Below are 25,586 nucleotides of genomic sequence, written 5' to 3'. Positions count from 1 at the left end.
AAAATAAAAGGCATGCGAAGTGACCTATTCAAATCAAGAAACAAAACTGTAACTGAAATGAACAGCAAAACCGTCACACCCGTATGTGAAAGGTAGCAGTTGCAAAGTTGTTAAAAAGGACAAGAATTCACTTAACACAAGTTCAGCAGTGAAGTCTTTGGCTTCTCTAACAAAGAGGTTAGAGGAGGTTTTGCTGACCTACGTCATCTTAATTTTCCCACACAAGTGACTGTTTGAGAGAAGCTGCATGCTCATCCCACAGACCCCCCCCAAAAATAAAAAAAAAAAAAAAAACACCAGAGTAATCTGACCATTAAATACAACTTAATGTCAGATACAACATTTTCTCAATATCTGTGTGGCACTTGACCCACAGCAATGTGTGAGGGGCTATCATGCAATTATGGGGCGTTTGTAACTCTGCTCTTAATACTTGAGGTACAGGGCACTTTTAATCAGAAAAGTTGCGAATGGCATTAATCTTTCAAGCTGGTGTCGTCATAAGCTGGCAGAAAGAGAGAAAATCTCCAGCTTGCAAGGACTTAAGAATGATTATGAAACAACAAAAATGCAATGCATCAGGCGAGCAGTTTCCATAACTCACTGCGGTTAACCTGTCCATACACTGGTATGGGTGAGCTTTGCATGCAAACATATGCAAATATATCTGCACAAAATATGGCACATGTAAAAGGACTCTTATCAGTGTGGCTTTAAAAAAATATAACAAAAAAAATGAGAGCATTGTTTCTGCAACATTACAATGTGAGGGAACAGGGCAACAGTGTCTGCAGGACAAATGCATAGCTGTGGTAATAATGATACAGCATGTTATATGTAACTATAATGGAGGGCTGAAATGGAAACTCTAAGAAGTTCCTTCACAGGAAATGTTTGGAGGCTAAAAATGCATTTGTGGTTTCATTTCAAAGTTCTAAGCATTTGTGAAGCAAAAGACTGAGTACATTAATATAATCATGTGGAAAAAGTGTGTTGTGGAAAAAGTACATTTATTTTTTGCAATAACTGTAAACCTGCGTGCAAGACTTAGATGACCTTTGAGACCTAGCTTTTTGGATAATCAAAGTGTACCATGACATGACAGGACATTTGATAATTAGTAGAATTTTTAAAATCAAATCTTAAAACAAAATTCAGGTTTTAAATTTCAGTCAACTTTAAAAAACACTATCAACTTCATTAAACATGCAGAGTAGTGCCGCAGAAAATTCAGTAAATATTACCCTGTAAATATTGGATAGAGAATTAAACTTTTCTTCAGAGAAACAGTTTGTTAGTTTATACAAAGAATAAAACTGAAGAATGTGCATTTCAATTGAAGGATGAAACATAAATTGCTTTCCGCAAATAAAAAATAGCATTTACACAGTTCTTGCTTTCCTGTAAGCAACATTCTACAACTCACCTTTGAAGCAGCAGTGACAGCAACGCGGTGACAGCTCTGTTGTGTTTTGGAGTGAACTGCCCAGAAATTTGCGGATGCTTCCTATTAAGTTTGCAGCGCTTTTCTCCTAGATATTAATAACTTCACATAATTGGGCTAATAGAGACGCAGAGGGAGTAGCTCGCCGTCCACTTTTGCAAATTAACTCCAACTTATGGGATCTAGTGACATTTCCATCCCATGCTGACAGACAGACCCTTCCTCGCTCTTTAAGAGGGTAGAAAATAGCTTACGCTGTGTAAGATTTGCTGGTTTGTGATAGGCTGTTGTCGTCGAAAGTAGTTTTGGTCAAAGCCAATCACATTACAGAAAATTCTGAACTTGAGGTGAGCGTGTTTATTGTCACGGCATCGCCCGGCTTTCCGTGCACGTGTATGAAAAGCCCCACCACCCGGCGGTGCTAACCTTAATACCCAGAACAACCCAACCTAATAAAGTGACAGCCATATTTTACGAAAAGGATTATGGGAGATATAGTCCTTTGACTGAACGAACTCTACTCATCTAAAAGGCACAAAGACGGACTTAAAACTACATTTTCACCATATTTGGCAAATATAATAGCGCTTGCATCAGCTTGGACAGCATTCGCCGGCAAAGTTAGTTCCAGAGTCACCTGTCTTCTTCTTTCAGAGAAATAAAAAGAAAAACAATAATCAGTGTACAGTTTAGTAGCAAGAGGAGCTGCCACCGGCCTGATGGAGTTGTTTGTTAGTGAAGGCAACCCGCATTGTCTGAAGGTGTTAGCTGCACTGGAAGTAACAGGAGTTCAGTGCGGCGTTCAGTTCGTCAACCACGAAGGTAAAGCATAGTTAGGATATTTCGTTTTTGTTTGTGTGACTGTATGTAAGTATTATACTCTATATTTTGTCAAAAATGTGATTCAAGTGCGACTGAGTGCTGCAAAGGACAGCTGTGACTGTAAGGAGAAGCAAGCTAGCAGTGTAACTAGCCCCCATTAGGTGCCCAGTGTGTCAGTGTTGGAATGAATAAATGGAGTGAACAGGTAGTGTTTGTGAAACAACTAGAAAACTCTCACATCCCTAATGTCTTTGTTTTGTTGTTGTATTCATGTTCACGAAGAGTCAAGTTCTCTTTTTGTGTCATTCATAAAAGCAGTTAAGTTGTAGCTAAACAGATTCTGAGTTTAAAATGGTAACAAGTTGATTTTGATTTGTTTATTGTAACCTGTGGGACTTTCCTCTACAGATTTGTCTCCATATACTTGCTTCTGGTGGTAGAAAATAATATACAATTGATATAAAGAAGATGAATGTGTATTTATTAGTTATTTTTTATTCTGTCTGCCTTTTCTTCATGGCTGAAATCAAATAACTATATACAAAGTGAACATTTGTATATGTGATATTTAAAAGAAAGCTTTAACTGTGTGTTGCAGAGCTAGACATGTTGAGGTTCTTTTTGGGTGTAACAAGGAAGAACAGAATAAGGAATGAGTCATACATGTGATCTTACCAGTTTGTCCAGTGAGTGCTTAGAAATTTTGGACAAACTTCCTTTACAGTACTGCTTTGAACAGATGGATCCCCTAAGCCATTTCTCCTGAACTGTTTAAAAAATTGCCTGTGACATTTTTAAACACATTTCTGATATTTTTTTTCTCTCTAATTTTCAGGGAAGGTGGTGCCTTTCCTCCGCCGTCCAGCTTTGCCTACTCTTTTTCTACCCAGTGGGCAGCAACTTTTCAGTTCTAACACTATTTGCAGGTGACCTAAATTATGCAAATGTCTGAGGTCATTTATCTTTGTAAGAACTTTTTAAATGGAATTTTTTGAAGTACACAGTAAAAACTCCTTTGGGTTGTGGGTAAATTTTGCAGATTTATTTCCTGGCTGTCTGATGTTTAATCAGACCGAACCTTTTCACCTTTCTCCTGATACCGCTGGTGTAACAGAGTCAGATTTGTAGGCTGCTTATGTTGTTGACCTTTTCAGCTCTATCCATTACTCAGTAGGACTGGGTTGTAGTTTTATGGTCATTTAAAACCATTGACTCTGTTCTAAAAAACACTTTTTTGCTACATTACTGCTCAGCACTTAGCCATTACCTAGTGGATCATTTTCTGAAGATTTTGCTTAAATACTGGCTTCATAATGTTCATTACTTATGATGCCGCTAAGTGTTTTTTTAAGAGGTCCAATACCTACTACAGAAATCCCCACCTCTTCTTCTCTAGATGAATTTTCCTTTTATGCAACATGTGCTCTCAGTTGTTGTAGTTTTGTTGCTGAATGAGCTCTATGTGTTTGACACACAGGTACCTGTTTGAGTTAAATGGACCAGAATCCAGTGATCAGTGCAATCAGTGGCTTGAGTGGGAAGCCACAATTCTCCAGGTGAGTTCATTCTGTTTTTCAGATTCATGTTAATAAATCTCAGCATGAACTTAAAGAAATAATGCTTTACTTTCATTTCACAGCCTGCACTGCTACGGGCTCTTCACTTGGCAGTGCTTCAGGGAAAAGGGTCAGAGGTTCCCACAGTTCTCCAGGGTCCCCTAAATGTCTTGGACCAAAGCTTGGCCAAGGGCAGCATGGCATATTTAACTGGGGTACAGTATCAATGCCTTCACCCTCTAAAAAAAATAAAAAATAAATAAATAAGGAAAATCTCATGTTAAATAATGGAAAGCTTCACCTGAGAGACTCAAAACAACTCTTCAGGAAATGATTCCTGCCTGTTGCCATCAGACATTGTAATGTTATATTTTTTTACTGCTCTTCCTTTCTACTTCTGTTTTTCCTTTTTTATGTTGACATCACGTTTCCCATTGGAAATTAGCCTGTTAAATTTTTTTAATGTATCTCCAGACAGATTTAAAAACATTTTTATGCTCCTGTCATCTATGACGGGTTGGAAGACTGTAGGATGTTTACTTGAATATGCTATTGTCAAGGTTCAGTATGATACTGTTGAGATTACATTACATAATTAAGTAACAATTAAATAGATTTTTTAAATCAAAAATTGTCTTGTGTCTTCTGAATTATGCTGCATTCCAGTTGTTTTTGATGCCCGAGGTGGAAATTATGTCACTTATGAGTAAGAAACATTCTTTGCAAGTTGGGAAACTGAGGTGGTTCTAACTTCCCTTAGTTTACTCTAGGACCAACACCACTGTTAAATATGTCAAAGTTGACCTACTTTTTCAGTTTACTTACCTAAAATAAACAAGCTAGATTAAATTTTTGGAACTGGTTTGATTTTTCCTGACACATTTTGTCTGAACAGCTTGAAGAGCAGTTTGCTTTACAAAGCCTGAGGCAGAGATTTATTTTGTGAACTTTAAAAAAAATTTTTTTTACCAAACAATAGGATGTTCTTCTTTTGAACATACATGCATGTAATTTATTTTTCTGATAGATTTTGATGCTATATACCGTCATAAGAATTGTTTGATCAATAATACCAATTACTTGTAGAGAAACTTATAATTGTTTTCTTTTTCTACATTTAGCTTCTCTGTATCAAAATATTCAGAAATATTGTGTTTTCGTATTTCAAATAATGTTAATAATATTGCTTTTCTTTGTTTCAGGAAACTGTTTCAGTTGCTGATGTTGTTTTATGGGGTGCCCTGCACCCTGTTTTATCCGTCTCTTCTCTAGTATTGAGTAAGTTCAGTTTGTTTAATTTTGGTAGCTGAAAAATTTCCCTTTCCTTTCCCAAATCTTATTTCCTCTCTTTCAATTTCTCTGCCTCTCCCTTTCAGGTGATCATAAATCAGTAAAGGCTTGGTTTGACCGTGTTGCTGCGGAGCGTGGCTGTCAGTCTGCAGCTCAGAAAGTGCTGCAGGGAAAAGGCCTGGAGGCCATGAAGAGCTACATGCAGAAGCAGCCTGCACCTCAGAGCAGAGACACACAGCCATGCAACAGCAGCCCTGCTGAGGTATCTGCTAGATCATCACTTTGACTTTTACAAACTTGAGGTGTTCTTACTGAAAAGCCTAGATTTTCAGTAAGAACCTCAGGAGTTAACAGTAACTGCACATGTGAGTATGCCTCAAGTTAAATCTTAATGTGAGGCTACAAGGATTTCTTTTGTTTTCCCTTTCAAGCCATAAATGTACCATAAAAATAAAACGACTCCTGTGCATTTACTTGTGGTCTTAGGTTTACTGCTTGTAACATCTATGTGGGTAAAAATTGTATTAATAAAATAGCTGCACAGCTTGATCTCGGCCTCATCTCGAGTGAAACAGACTTACTCTCTTAAACTGCAACAATGAAATAACAATAGCTCTTTATGTTATTCATATTTAAGAAGAGCACGGACAGCTTAGTTTGAAGAAAATGGACTAACTTTAGAGCCTAATGGGGAATGTAATTTTTTTTTTTTTTTACTAAATCTTTCTCTGTTTTGGTCTCAGACTGATGAAGGTGAGCGTACCGTTTCAGAAGAGGAGATGGAAGCAGCGGCTCTCACCTGGAGCAAGGATTTAAACGCCTGCTCCATTCCAGCTGAAAAGCAACATCCAGTGTAAGTGATGTAATCTCAAATATGCTGTTCTGTTTTTTGCTTGTGGCATTGTTTGAAGCTACCTCATTTCTCATGGGAGAGGATGATATAATGTTATCTTGCAATGATCTCATAGAGCTGAAAAAGCAGCTATCCAGAAACAAGTTGTTTTTAAATGTCCCTACTCAGTATGCCACAAGAGGGCAACCGGAATGTCCTCATCACCAGCGCCTTGCCATATGTCAACAATGTCCCCCACCTGGGTAACATCATTGGCTGTGTCCTCAGTGCAGATGTTTTCTCCAGGTAAGAATTAAAATACCTTTTTTTTTTCTTCAAGTTTTACATTCTCTGTTGCACCAGTAAGTGTTACTTCATTTTCCCCCAGATACGGCCTGCTGCGAGGATGGAATGTGTTGTTTGTCTGTGGCACGGATGAGTACGGCACGGCTACCGAGAACAAGGCCAGAGAGGAAGGCCTGACACCACAGCAGATCTGTGACAAGTACCATGCTGTTCACTCCAGTATCTATAAATGGTTCCAGATTGACTTTGACTTCTTTGGGAGAACCACCACGGAGAAGCAGACAGAGTAAGTTTTCTTTAGGTGTGCTCTTTATGGCCCTTGAAGAGGAAAAAAATGCTGTATTTCAGAAAAGTATAAAAGTTTATTCATGTGAAAACACTTATTTACCTGCAACTCATTTGAACCACATTTTAGATCTAATCCTAAAACTGGATGATTGTGATGTAGAGTGGAAGAATCAGCATACTTCCACTTATAAAATTACACAACGTACAATAGGATAACTATAATATTGTTCATGCTGGTGCAAAAGTTTATCCGTCCTACTCAGAACTTGCTCTTTTCTTGTTCTTTCAGATTTCAGAACATAGAAGAGCTCTGTTTATCTCTGTTACTTGATTTTTTTTTGTTTGTTTTAAGCTGGAATTTAAAACCTGATGTAATTCATAGAAGTTGTAAAAAGTCAGAAAATTAGGAGAAGTTATTGGAAAAAATACATGAAGTCTATCGTTTCACATGATCACACCAAAAAGCAACATTAATGTGGGATGTTTTCCGCACATTTCACATGTAATTAGAGTTGATAATTGACAGTTGATAGTTGTGAGAAAATCCTCTAAATATGAAAAATGACATTCTTTTGAATTCCTTAAAAAAATTTAGCAGTATAAAAATAGGTTGTTTTAGCAATATCCATATCAAATAGCTGCTTTTTTTTAAAAAAAGAAAGAGACCTTTTGGAAAATATGTAATGGGTGACAAATTGTAATTTTTATACATTTTTGTTGCCAGTCTTGTATTTTTTACAGTTTCATCAAAGTTCTCCAAAGAAGAATGGTTTATTCAGGAATCACAGATTCACCTCAAAAATCCATGAGTTTCACATGAATGTTATGTGTAGTCCTTGGGTTTCAGATGTGTTTTCACATATATTTCATATGATTTTTCATGTGAATTTTTTTACATACTTTGTACTCGCATCCCCTCTTCATGTGATTTTGTACATAAAAAAATAAATGTTTATTTCCATACGTTAGCTGCCATTTTAGCTTTTGAAAGAATGAGTTGTTACTGAGATATTTTAGGAGAAATTTATCAGGATATTTGTCAGTCTTCATTTAAGAAATTATGATTTTTTATATAATAAATAATTTTTTATGGGAAATTGCATCCATATGGGGCACTTTTCTCTAAAGAATCTTAGACCTAAATCCAAGGGCTTGTACACCAAAAATGATGACGATCGAAATTCTTTTTTTGAGGCCTTTGCTTTGATATAGAGCAGCTTAAAAAGGCATCAAACATCAAGCTCCAGCATGATGTTTTTTAAGAAATAAAAACAGCCCCTTAGATTTAAGACTTTTGACTTGATTCATGAGAAGTGCTGGAGTCTTTACTCTTAGATTTTAGATTTACCAGTCCAAAACCAAACCATTGCTTTTTTTTTTTTTGTTGCTTTAAGTTTTAAGTTATTCCCTCCGGTCAATAACTTGACCTCTCCTTTCTTGATATCCTACTATATAAATGGCTGTATTTCTTTTTTTGTAGACTTTGTAAATTTACATTTTAATACGCCGCAAAGCTTATGTAACAAGCTAAATATTGAAACTGGTGTGACAAGGGCTCATCCTGACATTAGCCAGTTGACCCATACTTAATGTACGCTTTACATTTTCAAGGATCTCTACATTACTGACATTTTTCAAGAAATCATCCAACTGGCCCTTTTCCTCTGTCTCAGGATCGCTCAGGATATATTCTGGCGACTCCACAAGAATGGATTTCTTGTTGAAGACACGGTGGAACAGCTTCGCTGTGAAAACTGTCAGCGCTTCCTGGCTGACCGCTTTGTAGAGGGAACGTGTCCCCACTGCAGCTATCCAGAGGCTCGCGGTGATCAGTGTGACAAGTGTGGACGCCTCATCAACGCCGTGGAGCTCAGGGTGAGTGGCTGTGGAAGGTTCAGTCCAGCATAACTTTTCCTTGATCTACTTTTAAGAAAAGACATTTTAAATAAAACATAAAAAGAAATGGCATTTCTTTATATTCACACTCATAACAATAATATATATTTTATGCCTGCTACCTTCTGGCTCTTCTCTTAATCATTAAAACCGAGATAGATTCATAAATTCTGACCACATTAAAAGTAAAAATAACCAGAAAAAAAAAACATTCCCATTTTAAATTTAAATTATAGGAAGATTTCTGACTCTCTTTATTCAGTGTTGTTACAGAAAAGAGGATTGCAATAGTGATGTTATAAATTAAGCATATGCCTTATCATAGGCACTGACAGTCAGCATTATAAAAAGTACATCAATTCCCAGTTAAGTACATATTGTGTAATATGTTTGTTGAAATTTTGTTTGATTTTGTTTATTTGGAATAAATTATGTTCATTTTATTTATGCTCTGTTGGTAATACTATAAACTTGTAGTTACAAGAAATTAGAGCGAACAACAGAATCTTCTTTGGTGCTGAAACTCAAATTTTGTCATTGTAGCTTATTTTAAACTCAAATTTCTCCTTTTTCAATTTTGAAAATCTAATGAAATAACATAAAAAAACATTTTAGTTTTCCTGAATGTAACAGTTGTCATCTGCAATATTCACATACAGCCAAAGTCAACTTTTTATTTTAAATACAATATATTTTGTCTTTGCATTTTGTGGAAAAATCAGTGTATTTATTTTTTTCATTTTGAGATGGAATTATGTTATATGTTATGCTATGTATTATTGGGATAAATAATACATTTGGGAAACTCAATTAGAAATCTTAAATGCATAAATTGTAATTTTTATTTTTAGTTATTTATTTATTTTTTGCTGCTTCCAGGAACCTCAGTGCAAAGTCTGCAGGCAGACTCCAGAAATCCGCTCCTCCAAACATCTGTTCTTGGACCTCCCAAAGGTAAAGTTTTACTTTTACTTTGCAATGCTCCTTCTTGTTTGTTTTCGTAGCTGCACTATGCTTTTTAGGTGTGATGAATCAAAACAACAAATCCAGTTTTATGTGTTTAAAAACATTTCATAAGTAGAATATTTCAGGGGAAATATTCTAATCCATTTTTGCTTTAAATCTTTGAAACCTTTACCTTCAACTTAACATCGTTATTTATGAATTCACTTTTCTTTTTTTTTAATGCAGCTAGAACCTCAGTTGGAGAATTGGCTAGAGAGATCAACCAGCTCTGGAGACTGGACAGCAAACGCCAAACAGATCACTCGCTCCTGGCTGAGAGATGGACTCAAGCCTCGCTGCATCACCAGGGACCTGCTGTGGGGAACACCAGTACCTCACCCAGACTTTAAAGAGAAGGTTTGCTCTGATTACTTGCAGAGAAATACAGAAAGAGAGACTCTACTTTTCTTGGCTTCTGCACACTGAGCATCTTTTTTTATTGTATTCATGTTTGGTTTACACATTCTTAAATATTTGAGATGTGTTTTGAGTATTTATCTTTCAAATTTAGAAAACCAAAACCTTCAATTTATGTTTGGGTAATTTACCTTAAACTTCAGACTGTTTCAAATCTTACTTTGTGTAATGACTAAAGGATTTAACATTTTATCTATGACTTTGTTCTTCTGTAGGTGTTCTACGTTTGGTTCGATGCTCCTATTGGTTATCTGTCTATTACTGCCAACTACACCAATGAATGGGAAAAGTGGTGGAAAAATCCTCATCAGGTACCAGGCACTGTTGAACCATACAAAGGACTAACACATAATCTTGACACAGATTTCTGTCCTCATTTTCATCCAGAGTGGGTCTCATTATAATTCTCATTTCCCCATGTGGACATTTTTTTTGTACCCTTCAGTTGAACACGGTGTTATTTTTCACCCCATTTAAATCTTGATGTGAAGCAGATATAGAAATCCCAACCATATCACTGCACACATGACTGTAAAAGCAATGAGCCGCGACAGACAACCTTCTCCTGAAATAAGTGTTAACATTAACAATCTATACCAGCTTTTCTTTCTGTCTTTCTTTCGAAGCTGTGCTCTGCTTCACGTTACAACAGAACCATTTGACATTTTGTGATCAGACCTGAGTTTGATATTGTAAGCTCAGGACTCGCATAGCTTCCACAAATATACCAACAAAGTATCAAACTTGAAGAAAATGACAGGTCTCAAGCATGTTAATGTGCAAGTAGATTGAACTGACCCAAACGGTGACATGCTCTGTCTCTGTTAAGCCTCATTCATTCATCTCATCCCTCTTCATGTAAAACCCTGGGATTGAGGCTTTCTTATAAGAATGTGATGCCCTGTAAGTGCAGGGAGGAGGTGGCTGGGTTGAGCAGATAAGTCCTCTTTGAACTGGATGATCTCACAATGATCTAATATGATGTCATCCTTAAGATGCAGTGTTATCTCTGCCACCAGGTGGAGCTGTACAACTTCATGGCGAAGGACAATGTGCCGTTCCACAGTGTGGTGTTTCCCTGCTCCCTACTGGGAGCCCAGGACAACTACACTCTGGTCAGCCATCTAATTGCTACTGGTAAGCTCCTACTACCACTGATCAGCTTGATCACTTTATTATTTATTTATGTAGTGAAATATGCGAGTATGTAGCTGACTTCATTATAGATTCTTGAATAGTTGTTCAACTTAGAATTGTGGTTACAGAATTGATTGCTGAGCTATTGCTGATCATTATCCCTGATGTGCGGGTTCTTAACTCCGCAGAATATCTGAATTACGAGGACACAAAGTTCTCAAAGAGCCGTGGTGTCGGTGTGTTTGGTGACATGGCGAAAGACACAGGCATCCCTTCGGATGTATGGCGGTTCTACCTCCTGTATGTGCGTCCAGAAGGACAAGACTCAGCTTTTTCCTGGGCTGACATGGCCCTAAAGAACAATTCTGAGTTGCTCAACAATTTGGGGAACTTCATCAACAGGTAATGGCGACAGAGCTTAGCTATGATCTCTGTTCTCTTATGAACTGAAAGGGAATAACCGTTTAAGAGCTTCAGAATTCAAGTGGTTCCAGAAATCCTACTGTGTACATGCATCGCTTTTAGGTCACTCATACGAGTCATTGTATGCGATGGACCGAAAGAAAGTAGTGCTTAACCAAAGTGGAAAGAAAAAAAACTGATTAGAATATGTATTCAACCCCTTTCAGTGATGCCCCAAAATGTCATCCACTTCAAACAGTTGCTTTCAAAAGTTACCTAATTAGTAAGTGGAGCCCAACTGTGTGTCGTTTTACTTCACAACACCCTGCACACACTATGCCTTCTAAAAAACACAGGGTTTGGGTGGCAGCATCATGCTGTGGGGATGAAGGGCAAAACTGAAAAGCTCAAAAACACCCAAAAATTTCAGCCAGAGTTGCATAGAAACATCCCTTTCTCCTGTCATCGGCCAAGGGTACATCTTGGACTGGTCGCCAAGGCAACGCACAGGACAGACAGCCATGCCTAAGGGCAATTTTAGAGAGGCCAATTAACCTAACGGTCTTGTTTTTGTACTGTTGGAGAAATAACCCACACACAGGGAGAACATTCGAACTCCATTCAGGAAAAACTCCAGGCTGACGTTTAAAATCCATGAGTTTTTTTTTTTTTTGCTGCATCCATAAGGGCTACCAACTACACCACCTACAATTCAAATAATATAAATCTAAAGATTTGGTTGTAGTGTGTCAAAATGGGGAGAACTTTGTAGATGAGTGTTTTTGTAAAGCAGTTGTATTTTATTCTGCTTTACTTCTATAGTTTTCTATCATTGCTGAGAGGAAAACTGGGGCAATGCATCTCAAGTTGCTCACTCTTCCTACAAGGGTTTCACTTAAAGTAAATATGCAGCAACACTGTCATCAAGTCCAATTAACAACTTGTGTTGGACTCTGGGAAAAAAAAAAGTCTGTTACATCACTAACTATTACAAGACGCTCACCCTAGTTTTCTAAATTTATTTGGGATGGCGTAATTTAGCCCTAATTACCTCGTCTAAAATGTTTTTTAAAAGATCAGTGTTAAATCCCACTTCAAAGATATTTCTCAGCAGCTTCTTTCCAGAGTACCTTGATCTTCAAAATTGGTCTCGGGCAGCAACATTGATGTCTAATTGGCTCCAAAATATCTTGCAGATTGCATCCTGCCTCAGGTGGAAAGAGTTCTGCTAATTCAGAAAAGAAATTTTGACCTTCCCCAGATCCAGTCCCTGGGTCACATCATTAGTGAAAATGCATCCATCTTATACGGTTAACTTGCAGTCACGGCTGCACTCTGGTGTTTATTAAAGGCATTTAGGGTATAGTCTTGGAAATAATTAGACAAGCAAATATACAATCTATTCAATAATTTATACATTTAAAAATAATAGCTGACGGATCAACAATTTAACTAAACAAACAATAAAATTAATTTAACCACAGTTAAGTGAATCTACAGCGACTATTTTTTTTTGGGTCTAAAATGCCAGATTAGATATGTAAAATATTGAGCACAGTGTTACATCAGACAAAAAAATAAAAAATCTATACATGAAACTAAAGAAGAATTACTTGCTTGAGATGCGACTGCATTCAGGCAGTACTTTGCATAACTGTACAGCAAGGCGGTCTGGTAGATAAGACAGCAAAATGTATAATTTATACACGATTAGCAAGTCAAGTAGCATGTCCTTCACTGGTTTCATCCTCAATCCATTTTTTTTTTCGCCCTTGATGATTTTTTGTTTTCTGTTTCTGGCCAGGTCTTAATCTGTTCTGTCCGAATTTTCCTCTCTCTTCCAGAGGTGGGATGTTTGTGACCAAGTTTTTTGGAGGGTGCGTGCCTGCGATGGAGCTGCAGCAGGAAGACAAGCAGCTCCTGGCTGTGGTGGGCTGGGAGCTGCAGCAGTACATCCAGCTTATGGACAAAGTCAAGTAAGATGTTCCGTTTGACAGAATCCAGGAGTTTAATTGATCGGTTGGGGAATACAGTTGGATGATGTACATGTTTGAGCGAAGTGCTAATAAGGGTACTGACTCTGTTCGAAATGTTTCACCAGGATCCGTGATGCCTTGAAGCACATCCTGAACATTTCTCGCCATGGTAACCAATACATTCAAGTCAATGAGCCCTGGAAGAAAATAAAGGGAGGAGAGTCGGAAAGGTGCGAATTTTCAACATGTAGTGGCTGTGAAAAATCTACACACCCCTGGTAAAACGAATATTTCGAGGCTTTACCAAGCAAGATAAATGCATAGAATTTCCTAACTTTTTCTACCTTTAATGAGATCTCTCCAAACTACATCAACTGAAAAACAAACAAAAGTGTTGTAGGAGAAACACACATTTCTTTAAAAAAAAGACCTGGAAGGTTCCAAATTAATACTTTGCTTTAATTTTTTTTAGTAGCAATCGATCAGCATCCCACACTTTGATTTGTTAATATTTATACGCTCTACCTTGCATTAGTTTGAGTTGCTTTAGGGGTTTGCCTGGACAGCTGAAAAAAAAATCTTAGTTTCTGTTTTCTAGAAGACGCTTGAATGTTTTGACTGTTCTTAGTTCATGGTTTCAGTATCCTTGACAAAATACCCAGGTCCAGGAAACGTGACTGTTGCAGACAGCAACAGGCAGCCCTCTTACTGATGTTTCTTTGGCAAATCTAAAGTTTAGCATTGCAGCCCAAAGCTTCTGGTTTTGACCAAATTCTGAGACATTTTTGCTGAACCTACTTGCTCTGATTAAAAGAAAAAGCTTCTATAGTTTGGATATAGATTATTATATTGTGCAACATAACTATTATATGTTGTCTTTCTCTTGGCAGCCCCTGTGGGCCTTTTCCCATCTCGTTTTAATTTTGGAAATGCATTTGTTTTTGTTGCTGGGATGACCACCAGTTACTGTTATTAGGATGAGACAGTTTTTAATTCTTCTGTTGGCAAGTTCAAGTGTCACTCTGTACAGATCAGAGCAACAAGGTGTGTAAATGTGAAGGCTTACATACATGCAGTTTTACCAAACAACCAATATTCAATATTTTAATTTGCTTTAGTTCTCTAATAGTATTTTTCATTTTAACAACAATTGTGCATTTCAGTTTTAAATATAAATAGGTATTTTTTTGTCACTTTTAATATATGTACTTTTTTACAGTTTGCATGAAATTGCGTTATTTTTATTCAGAGTCAAAATCTCTCACCGCGTCTATGCCTGTGTTCACATTCCCGACGTGTCTTGTTTAGGTGATGTGAGTTGTTTGTTCCTTTCAGGCAGCGCGCCGGCACCGTGACGGGAGTTTCTGTGAATATCGCCTGCTTGCTGTCGGTGATGCTCCTGCCTTACATGCCAGCGGTCAGCCAGACCATCAGGGATCAGCTCAACGCTCCTCAGACTTGCATCAATACCATGTTGCAAGGCCCCGGCACCTTTGTGTGCGCCCTGAGAGCGGGCCACCGCATCGGCACCGTGAGTGTGACCTTGACGAAAGCGAAAACACAAGTGGCACCTGCGCAGACACACAAACCCGCAGCACTGTCGAAGCAGGGTGATACAATGAGAACGCAACAGTCTGTCACGATTTCAGAACTGTTGAAAGCGATGCAGTTTTGTGAACACACACACACACACACCTTCCAGCAAACAAGTTTCTCTCAGGCCATTTGACCATCTGGGTCTAATTGTGGTGTCTTGTCTGTTCAGACTGTCATAATTGGTGACTTTGGCCTTTATGTGAGGGTAGGAAACATCACTGAAGACCATGCAAAGCTTCTGTAGACACTCCTTTACTCTGGTGCAGTGTTTCATGAAGTGTGACCAAAATTTTGAAAAATCTCTCAGAAAATTATTTACTATCTTGCATAATCCACTTTATTCAAAGATGAGCTACATGAGCCTTGGGCTAAATCGACTTTTTTTTTTAAATTCCTGCATATCTACTCCTTTTAATTTTTGTCTCACTTCCTCGGTTCTCCAACCATTTCATTCCCAGGTCAGTCCGTTATTCCAGAAACTGGAGGCGGATCAGATCGAGGCTTTGAAGAAGAGGTTTGGTGGACAGCAGGTAATTTGATGTTTATGATGCATAATGGTCTGAGAGTGAGCTCAGTCTGGTCATGCATTGATGTAGATTCATCATCATTTATAAAAAGTGAAATAATTATATATTTTGTGTAGCCGTTCACAGACTGTCATCATCTGTTCAAATTTACTCTTAATTGGAGTGACTGTTTTTTTTAAGAGCAAGATAGAGAGAAAATGTATTTTAAATTCATAAATTATCTATGGTGTATTCATCATATAGATAAAAATAATCCCTCTAATCCTTGCCTCTAGCCTGAAGACGAACCATCTAATAAGAAGGTATTGAGTGGCGTTTGTTTTTGAGTGGGTCCACAATGTGCTGCTTGTCAGTGTAGATTAACGAATTCCATCACTAACTCTAGCAGCTAATGTCTTGAAATGGATCCTTGTTACTCATCTTGGTTTGATTTGTCGTCTTCTAGTTTTATAACTTACAGAATCTCACCAACGCTTTGACTTTTTAGACAAAGAAATCTGTAGGAACGATCACTGCAACACCTGCTACATGTATTTATTTGTTTACACCTTCAGATTACTGCCAGCAGTCAGCCCGCTGCAGTTCCTGCTCCTCCCGTTGTTGCCGAGGTGAAGGTGGTCGACGCGTCGGATCCCGAGAAAGTCAAGCAGCTGGCGGAAGCTGTAGCCGAACAGGTTAGATCGCTAACATGCAGCGAAATATTACCAATGCTTCAAATTCATATAGTATCGATCATCTGTCGTTGAAATAAGATAGATTTCAATAAGATTTTTATTTTGTTTTTCTATCTTAATTGTAAAACTTTGGATTGCTAAAAAAATCCCATGAACTTAAACTTAACACAGTGACATTTGATTGTATTTCCAGTTAAAATCATCTTTTGGAGATTTTTTTTTTCCTAGTTATAAAAATTTTATTTCCTTTTTTTCATTTAAAAATGAATTCTCGTGTTGGGTCATTATTTTAGAATAAAATCTAAAATATTTATATTATATATATATATTTTTTTTTTGTATTACAGGGCGACAAGGTTCGAGCACTTAAATCCCAGAAAGCAGAAAAGGCTATAATCACAGCAGAGGTTTCCAAACTTTTAGACCTTAAGAAACAACTGGCTCTTGCTGAAGGGAAGAGCCCTGAGCCTGCACCTCAGAAGGGCAAGAAGAAGTGAGAAAGGAAAATGAAGAAAGGAAAGCCAAATTAAGGTTAGTCAGAGGAAGGGGAAGGCAAGAGTGGAGAATGGGAACAAGATGTACACGGAGAGATGAGGGTATTAGCTTAAGGCAAAGCCGTGACAGGATCTAAGACAATGTGGTGTTGGCACCGAGGACTAATGAAATGCTGGATTGGCCGACGGGGAAATGAAAACACACAAAGAGACAGTCAAATGAATACAGATACAGAAAGGAAGGATTTCTCCAAATCCCTACACCAAAAGAAACTGATTTTATACCCTCCCTGTGTTAGAGTCAGCATATGATATTAGCATTTGGAAGGTGCGTTTGTACGTCTTAAGATGGTTTTTATATCCTCTGGGTTTTTTTTCTTTGCTACAAATATCTATTGGGATCTATAAAATAAACAAATTAAGAAAAAAAAGATGTACTTTTTTTTTGCTTTGGTTTGTGTTTTTTTTTCTTTAAAAAAAAATTTGCGCAAAAGAAAACAATTCAAGATCTAAAGTATGTTTCAATTTTTATTGCAAATTTTTAAGTACAGTAAAGAAAAACAATTTTGATGCCATGAGTGATAAGATCCATGCATATTTATGAATAACGTTTTTTTTTACTACAATGAGAAATAAACAGTATGTTGGAATATACAGTATAAGTCATACGGTACAATTGCATTTACGCGTATATTACAGTTATATAAAAATAGTCATCAGGGTAGAAGATCTAACAATTCTGCCACAGATTCCCATAATAGAAAAGTTCAGCATGAAAAGTATAAGCAGGTTACGTATTTTATCTAAATACTTGAACAAACAAGCCTTGGGTTGTACAAAGTAAAATAAAAAAAAAGAAAAGAAAAAAGTATGAATTTCCTTTTAAAAAAAATATCTCATACTCACACTGCACTGGGCACTTTCAAAACTTTCCTGAGCTCCAAAACTCTCCACAAATTGGGGCAAATAATCTCTGTGAGCCAGATCGTAGCCCTTAAAGTTGGGAGTTACAATTTATTGCAATATGGTGGGAATAAGATGACACTGATGTTCTCTCTAGCTAAACGCCTCTGAGTTATACATACAAATCAGCACCTGTTCCATCCTACATCCTTCCATTTCATGGAACTTATTTTGCATTCCTTAAAATGACATTCATTAAATCCGCTGCATGATTTGCACTTCAAGCTTTCTGTTCTCATTCAGACATGCTGTTTCTTTTGATTTGCCGCAATGCTGCTGCTGCTGCAGCCCATTCTCTCTGTACCCTCTAGTCTTGACTTTCATTACTTTCTTCACTTCTCTGTTTTCCAAAAACCATCACTTATAAAAAAAATTCTTTGGTTTCCATTCTTCTTCTGAAAACATTTCCTAACCATCTTCTTACACCTTTCCCCACCATTGCTTTTTCTAATTGTATAGGACCCGTTTTTATTTATGTCTGTCTCTTTTCCCTTCATTTCCTGGTGTTGACCAGCCTCTCAATCAGAGCTCTTCGTGTCCTCTGGACTTCCTCTCCCAGCCTTTCGATCTCTGCTTTCAAACGCTCATTCTGCTCTGTCAGCTCTTGTACCTTTCTTTCATTTTCTTGCTCTCTTTCTTTCCGACTCTTTTTGGTAGACGAGTAAGATGAGCGTTGCATGGAAGAGGAGAAGGAGGACAAGGCACTGTTAGCCCTCTCGCTAGAAGTCCTCTTGCGTTTTCCCAAACGGGAGGACGAATAGCCTGAGGGTGAGGAAACAGGTGAAGAGGGAGGAGAGCAATTTTGAGATGGAGACTGGGAAGCTGATGAAGAGCAGGATGGAGAATCTGGCACACAGGGCAGTTCCTCTTCGCTGGCTGAAGGAGATGCAGGATGGGTGTTGTTTGCAGGGTGGTGTTGGTGATAATAATAGCCACTGCTGATCACTGCTCCACTCGGATCCACCATTCCCACTCCTCCTTCACTCAGCAATTCGAAGAACTCCGGAGGCAGCAAGTCGCTGCCGCCTCCTGTTGAGCTATCTGCATTTCTCCCGCTCTCAGCCTCCACCTGCCGTTCCTCTACAACAGCTGGACTCATGCAGGACGACGAAGAAGAGGAGGAGGATGACGAGGTGTGATGCAGAGGCTGGGTGGTGTGGATCTCCTCTGTCGTCCTCTGGACACCTTCAGCCCACGTCTGGTTTCCGTCAGTCAACCACGTCAGAGAACAACTCTCAAGAACATCCAGAAACTCTGGCTCCTTCTACAACCACAAAACACAAACGTCAAACACGTCAATTAAAACCATAAATAAGGAGAGGGAGATGTGCAACTATTACTTATCACCAGTAATAGTTTTGTCTCTAAACTACTGACCTCGGTGCATGTGGGGGCACGTGCAAGTTTTGCCCCTCCCGTGTCAGAGCCCAGAATATCCTGCAGGTCCTCATACCACGCCTCCAACTCTGCACCATACAACGGCCCTACTCCAGGGGGGTACGGCGGGAGCAGGTGTAGCCACTCGGCAGTCATCTCGCCAATCAGTCTCAACACACAGATACTCGGCCACACGGTTTACACTGGACCTGGAGGGGAGAGAGGCGACCAGACCCAGGAGGGTTAGAAAACAAAGATGGGGCACAGAGCAGCTAAACAATGGATAACTGATGAATCAAAAAGAAGTCTGCAACTTTCATCAGTCAGAATTGTTCAGACCAGGTTTAATCACAAATGCTGCTCAGCAGTAAATCTATTTTTCTCCCATGACAAAGCTTGACAAATATACTGAATATTGTGTAATACACTTAATTTCTGAAATGATTATATTGATTTTAAAGAAAAGACTGTAACAAAAACAATTCTAATTCCTTAAATGAACAAAACTGTTCACATTTAAATCTAAACAACCCCAAGAACATCTTTACTGTCAAACATGAGTACGTAAGTTTAGTTTACCTTCAGAAAGTCTCTGTTAATCAAGTCTGACAATTTGTTGGAGACAGCTTATCCCAATAATTCTGAAACAAAATGAAAGCAAAGGTTAGATTGAAATCATTTGTATTATCCATGTGAAAATTAGCATTTGAGCTACAACCTCAGGCTGGAAACAAAAGGTGTCTGAAATTGTTGGCGAAATAATTGAATGGTTAATATGTAAGAAAACACATATATTACCACTGTACAATATACATAATTTTTAATTAGGTCGGACAATGTAAAAGGAAAAATCTTGTAATAATTATTTTCACAATTCTTGTAAACAAAGACCAAAAAAAAAAGGATCTCCACTGCGCCCCCTGCTTTTCCCTGCTCTCAAAACATTCAGGTAGATAAACAAGTGGTTTCAGGACAAGGAAGCGCTGGAATCTGAGCAGGTCTGACCGTCAGCTCTGCCTTCATTTCTGTCTCACATCTGTTTTGTTTTCTGCTCGCTGTGAATGTTTGAGACCCGCTAAACAAAGCGATGGTAATGAATCAGATCTCCTAAGTCGATTAGTATTTGATATGGGGGTAAAGAGCTGAAGTTATTTTACAATAAACATTGGCAGTGATTAGGCTTTATGAAACCCATTCATGTTATTCCTACAACACATTCAGAGTAACTCGAAACAGGTTTTGCTAATTAAATGTCATCTAAACATATAAATCACAAATTACACTGATTTTCCTCTATTAGTTGCGATACATGTCAACTGTAATCCAAGACAATTACGTCATGGAAATAAAAGTCCAGCAGGAGAAATGGGCGAAACAAAAAGGAAAAGAAAGGATTGGGTTGGGAAAACGGCAATTTAATCCAACAATCTGCTGTCACTCTTGGAAGCTGGTTTTATAAATGTGGCGCCGGACTAAACAACCCGCAAATTAAAACAAAATGCTTACTTTTACCTTCTTAACTAAAATCATTGCTCGACCTAAATGTGAGAGATGAAAATATGCTACGTTTAAAGATCCGTAATAAAGCCGTTATAAAAGTCCTTCACGTAGCCATTCCAAAATAGATTTTTATTTTTTATTCCGCTTTGAACAAGTTATCCTAAAAGTTGGAGCTTGACAACTTGACAAAGACAAAGCATGAACCAGCTACATACTAATAATGACAGATGAAGACAACTGTTATTCTAAAAATGGCACCGGGATATCAGCCAAAAAACATTCTCTCTCTTTTTTTTCTTTCCACCACACCAAGACGACTTGACTACAAGTTCACAAAACACCGAGAAAAACAACAACCACGAGCAACAGCCGCCGCTTACCCTTTTTCTTCTATTCGCTCGCCTTCTCGACTGTCTTGAACTCGACTGTAGATATTTTAGTAAAAATTGGTGATAGCTCATGTTAACCATTGTTCAGTCTTGACGGCTGAATGTGTTTTACGGAAACTCCCGGTGGTGTTTTTATATAGAGGGAGAAGCCAACCGAACTATGCATGGGGAAGTTAGTTTCATAACAACCTAGCAGGGTGAAAAGGACTGACATCAGAGTGGACCAATCAGAGGGGCGGAAGTCAAAGCTTTGCCTTGGTGATATCCAATAGACTGAGCGAGTTTGGTTGTTTGGGCGGGGCTTATAGTGGAGCATGCTGGCTGTTAACTCCAGCCCGTATAGTTTGTGCGAGCAGCAGCTGTGATGCAGTCATAAGACGGCCAGGACGAATTTGGGGCGTATGGGAGTCACATGAAAGGAATGATGCAATGCTTGGCAACCAATTTCTAGCTGGGGATAACACCAGCAGAATCAGAACATGTTTTATTAAACACTGTTGGCTCTAACAAAAATCTAAAAATATACATATATGCATGGATATCTAATGTCGAAGAATTGCTTTTTCTTCCGGAACATAAAAGCTGAATCGATTATTTTTAAGGCAAATGTTTTGAATTTTTTTTTCTTTTAATATCATCCAGCCAATCAATTTAGCGCTTACTTGCTCGTGACGTGTTTATTAATTACGTTGCCATCTTGAGTTTTCTGATCTGAGTTGTTTTAGTAAAGTTTTTGTCGCTGACGGCCACACCTGCTTTACGACAGTCTGACATTCCGATAGACATCACCTGTATACACCTTGTGAACTGCACCTCCAAAATAACGTCTTTCCTGTGTACAGGTGCTTGATATTTGTCAAATATAATCATTTACTAAAATATATAATTATTATAATTTAACGGGGGTGGGCGTGAGCTAGCACCAGACTGTCCCTTATTTTTCATGCGTGTTTTTCTTTTTTTTTTTTTTTAGATGTTGATGATGAAACTCAGTAGAATTCATTACCCAGTGATAGAAACTTTTATTCAATCTTTCCCTCTGTTGCGTGACCATTACTCTATCAGTAATGATCAATTTGTTTAGCTTTATATAGGCTATATATATATATTTATATATTTTTTTTTCTTTTCACATAAATCACCACAATACAACTTTAGACTTGGAGACGGAAGGTTAAAATAATTCAACATTTTGTTGACACGAATAACACAATTTTAAGTCATGTTTGGCCATACTTTTTGCAGTATTCAAAACAACACAATCCTACTGACCGGTTATTTACTTAAGAGGCATTGTAAGCTTTCTACTAATAATATATATATATATATATATATATATATATATATATATATATATATATATATATATATATATATATATATATATATATATATATATATATATATATATATATATATATATAAAACAACATCAACAGTAAAATAACTGAAATATTGCAACATAATTATTAACATTTAAAATAAACTAGGTCAATTGTGGAATAATAATAAAATAAAATATTAAATTGTAATAAATTATTGTAAATCACAAAAAACATTGACTTGAAATGAAGTATTTCTAAAATCTTACTAAATGTAATTACAGTATAAGACATTTCTATTAAAAAAAACTATGAAAATAAAATAAAATATAAAGTGCTTTGACGGTATTAAATGTTTCAAAATATGACATAATATTTTTTTAAATCTAATTATAATTTATTTATATATGCCAGATACTAAATTAGTAACAACAATTAGATGTAATTATTAAAACAATAGAAAAAAGGCTAGTGATGGAAAGCTCACATTTAAGGACAGGTGTAATCTTACTCCCTTACAGGGCTATACGACACAATCATCTTTTCAGAAAGTTGACATAGTTTGGTAATACTACAAATATTAACTTACACTAACTAAAATACCAAACAGTAAAACTTAAACAGAACATGAGGTTAAAGCCACAAAGTTCAACGAGGTCACTGCCTGAGAGAAGCAATAATCTATTAATATAGTCAGGTAAACAACAGCGGTGACAAAAAAAAAAAAGTGAACCAAATCGAGTTTCATCATGTTTCACTTTTGATTCTCCAGCCCATTTCTGACACTTTCCACCCTCATCCTAAACTCGCCACATACTTACACTTACGCACGCACACACACTCGAGCGCGCGCTCGGACTGTTTTTTCCACGCGCCGTGAAACGCGCACAGCCCCCATAGCAACAGCGTCAAGTAGCGAATAGAAAGCTCAAATACTGTCTCTAGGACCCGGGTTAAAGCGCTGCAGGAAGCACCGTGAACACGTCACGACTTGAGTGGCTGTTGCCGAGTAGTTCAGCATACTTTCTCCGCACCCCTCCCTCCCTGCCTGCCTGCCTGCCTCTCCACGCCTGCCCGTCTGTTTGTTTTTGTCAGTGCCGTTGTCTGCCTTGTGTCATTATAAAACGATGTTATAGAGCCAAACATTAGGATTGAATTAGTTTCAGACAGTTTGTGAGCATGGTCTCTTTTTAAAATCAGTCCCAGCCTATCTTGTACACTTGGTGCTATAAAAACAAAACAACAATTAAAGAGGCAGCATATTATAAATAAGATATACAATTCATCTTGTCATGTTCTGCTTTTGTATTTTTTATTCATGCTCTGGGCTGACTGTCAGTGAGTGTAAACAAACTGTACTCTATCTGTTCATGTGGATCAAGGCTTCGATCAGTTTTTTCTTCATTTGTTTTTGGAAATGTTGATGCAATATTACCTAATCTTTTGTTATCGGATATCCCTGTCACATTCACATAATCATCAGACATTAGTGCCTGTAAGTTGTAATTTAAAATATTTAATGCAATAAGCAGTCCCCTAGCGACTGCATAACTTTATCAGATGTGATGAGAATATTTTGTTTTGAGATCTCAATTTTCAACAAGCAGAGCAAACTCATTTTTCTTCCAAAAAATGAGCTGAAAAGTTAAATGTGGACTCTGCTGTTTTATAGGCAGTGACTCATATTTCATTTTTCAGAGAATAAACAAAAGAATTAACGTTGGAAGGAGTTGACATTTTTTTATTGCTAACTCCTAATTAGATCTCGATCATTGATTTCTTTTGTTTTGCAGGCAGATAAGTGAGCAGTCTGGGGAATTTCCAGCCTAAACACCCCGCTCCCTTCTTTTTCTGTCCCGTGCCCTTGGTCAGAGCTCCACACCCAGTTTCTCCTCACACACACAAACACTCAGCAGCTGTTGGAATCCTTCCCTTCACTGAACTAAGACCAACTGATACAGCTGTTAGTGATACAATCCTTTTTGCTTTACTGCCTTTCTCTTTGTGTGCTTTTACCCCTTTTGAGAGTGTCTGCTAAATAACAGCTAAAATTAAAATAAATGCACAGTTATCTGCAGAAGAAATATCACTTTTACAGTCCATATATGTTGGCTTAATATGTCAAACTACCGAACAGATTTTAGCAGCAACCACTTTCATTTGAGTTGTATGTTTGTGTTAGTCTGAGCTAAGGCAGATACTGATTTTCTCTGGCGTGTGTTGGCGCCCTCAGTAAACTTATTGCATTTTATTTCCTCCGTCTTCTTAAGATGTCAAAATCTCATGTAACCTAGCCAACAGAGTAAGAAATGATCTGTTAATTTTTTCTCCCCCTCACTTATCCACAGAGTAACATACTGTCCAGATTTTACTGCCAAGTTGTTGACCTTCTTGCGGTTGGAAGTCTGTAATGACTTTGCGGACAATCTTGTTAGCCTGTTAAACCCTGTTTACCACAGAGTCGCATGCATCTTTACTGTGTCTTCTCTATCTTGAGTGTTTTCATTCGCTACAAGCTTCATTCTGCCCCACGACTGTGGGGCCAGTCACCCTGTTTTACTCCGCTTACGCCTGCTCACCTCTCCTGCCCGTCGTTCTGCCTCACAACAGCCTCCTCACCTGTCTACACCCATACAGGAAAATCTGACAAACTGATGCAGAGTGGCTTTGTGTGATTTCCCTTCCCTGTAGCATCTTTCAGGTTTCTGACATCAGCCGATATTTTTATAATTATTTTCCATCTTTTACTTCCAGCGCTGTTACAAAAAAGAATTTTATTTTATATATTTACTACATCTTAAGTAATCTTTGATGATTATTATTTTTCATTTGAAATATAAATCACCTAAAATAGTTTTCTTATTTAAAAAAAATACCAGGTCAAGACAGCATTTATTCTCTGTATGTAAGCCACTCTCAGTTCACAGATTTTTTCATTCTGTTCCCTGTCAGAGGTAAGAAGTCCAAGAAACAGGTGAAAAAAGACAAGACACCGTGGGTCATAAAAGTTTAAATGCCCGTCTGAACAGGTGGGTATACTGGCAGTGAAACACACATTCCTGCCTCTTACACCATCTTTTTTCTTCCTTTTCAAGTTTTTCTCCATATCAGCACCAGAAGATGGGGTCTTTAGAGCGATCTGTGTTCCCAGCAGCCACTGCCGTGCTCTCCTGTTCCATAAAGCCAGACAACTTAAATATTTACTTTGTCCAGAGGCGCAATCAGTGTAGGTTTACTTATACTGATAAATTAAGAATGGGTGGTTTAAAAAAAAACACATCTATTAGCTGTGAGTTTGGATCTAAGGCTACTTTTTAAAAAAAATACATTCTTGTTTTACTTGAAAATAATTCAAAATATTAATTCAAATATA

The 25,586-nt window shown here is 37.6% G+C and overlaps 3 protein-coding genes across 5 annotated transcripts in view; 1 reads left to right on the top strand and 2 right to left on the bottom strand.

The window, feature by feature from the left end:
* arhgap9 (Rho GTPase activating protein 9) overlaps positions 1-1,655 on the bottom strand; it is a 96,181-nt gene extending 94,526 nt beyond the window's left edge. For both annotated transcript variants that reach the window (XM_055027558.1, XM_055027564.1), the window contains exon 1: positions 1,427-1,655. The gene's annotated coding sequence lies outside the window, so the exon portion shown is untranslated. The remainder of the gene's footprint in view (positions 1-1,426) is intronic.
* Positions 1,656-2,023: 368 nt separating this feature from the next.
* Positions 2,024-17,095, top strand: mars1 (methionyl-tRNA synthetase 1). 2 transcript variants are annotated; one of them, XM_055027555.1, is made up of 22 exons: positions 2,024-2,266; positions 3,102-3,192; positions 3,744-3,822; positions 3,906-4,037; positions 5,025-5,100; positions 5,199-5,374; positions 5,856-5,965; positions 6,134-6,250; positions 6,333-6,536; positions 8,212-8,413; positions 9,314-9,388; positions 9,626-9,796; positions 10,072-10,167; positions 10,876-10,993; positions 11,182-11,395; positions 13,240-13,371; positions 13,497-13,601; positions 14,707-14,902; positions 15,426-15,497; positions 15,770-15,796; positions 16,049-16,168; positions 16,516-17,095. In XM_055027555.1, exons 1-22 carry the CDS (start codon positions 2,164-2,166, stop codon positions 16,663-16,665), a joined length of 2,766 nt encoding a protein of 921 aa, XP_054883530.1. In that variant the 5' UTR covers positions 2,024-2,163; the 3' UTR covers positions 16,666-17,095. The 2 variants fall into 2 exon arrangements, with proteins under 2 accessions (XP_054883530.1, XP_054883531.1); XM_055027556.1 differs by lacking the exon at positions 15,770-15,796.
* Positions 17,096-17,177: 82 nt separating this feature from the next.
* ddit3 (DNA-damage-inducible transcript 3) lies at positions 17,178-21,040 on the bottom strand. The gene is made up of 4 exons (XM_055027557.1): positions 20,883-21,040; positions 19,582-19,643; positions 19,003-19,211; positions 17,178-18,889 (listed from the first exon to the last, which is right to left on the bottom strand). The coding sequence occupies exons 3-4, from the start codon at positions 19,156-19,158 to the stop codon at positions 18,119-18,121; spliced, it is 927 nt and encodes a 308-aa protein (XP_054883532.1). The 5' UTR covers positions 19,159-19,211; positions 19,582-19,643; positions 20,883-21,040; the 3' UTR covers positions 17,178-18,118.
* Positions 21,041-25,586: the final 4,546 nt, after the last annotated feature.

The sequence above is a fragment of the Poeciliopsis prolifica genome, unplaced genomic scaffold (genome assembly GCF_027474105.1).
Source record: "Poeciliopsis prolifica strain line A6 unplaced genomic scaffold, Auburn_PproV2 SCAFFOLD003, whole genome shotgun sequence".
In the NCBI taxonomy this organism is placed as follows: domain Eukaryota; kingdom Metazoa; phylum Chordata; class Actinopteri; order Cyprinodontiformes; family Poeciliidae; genus Poeciliopsis; species Poeciliopsis prolifica.
This window is presented reverse-complemented; position numbering and strand designations above follow the sequence as displayed.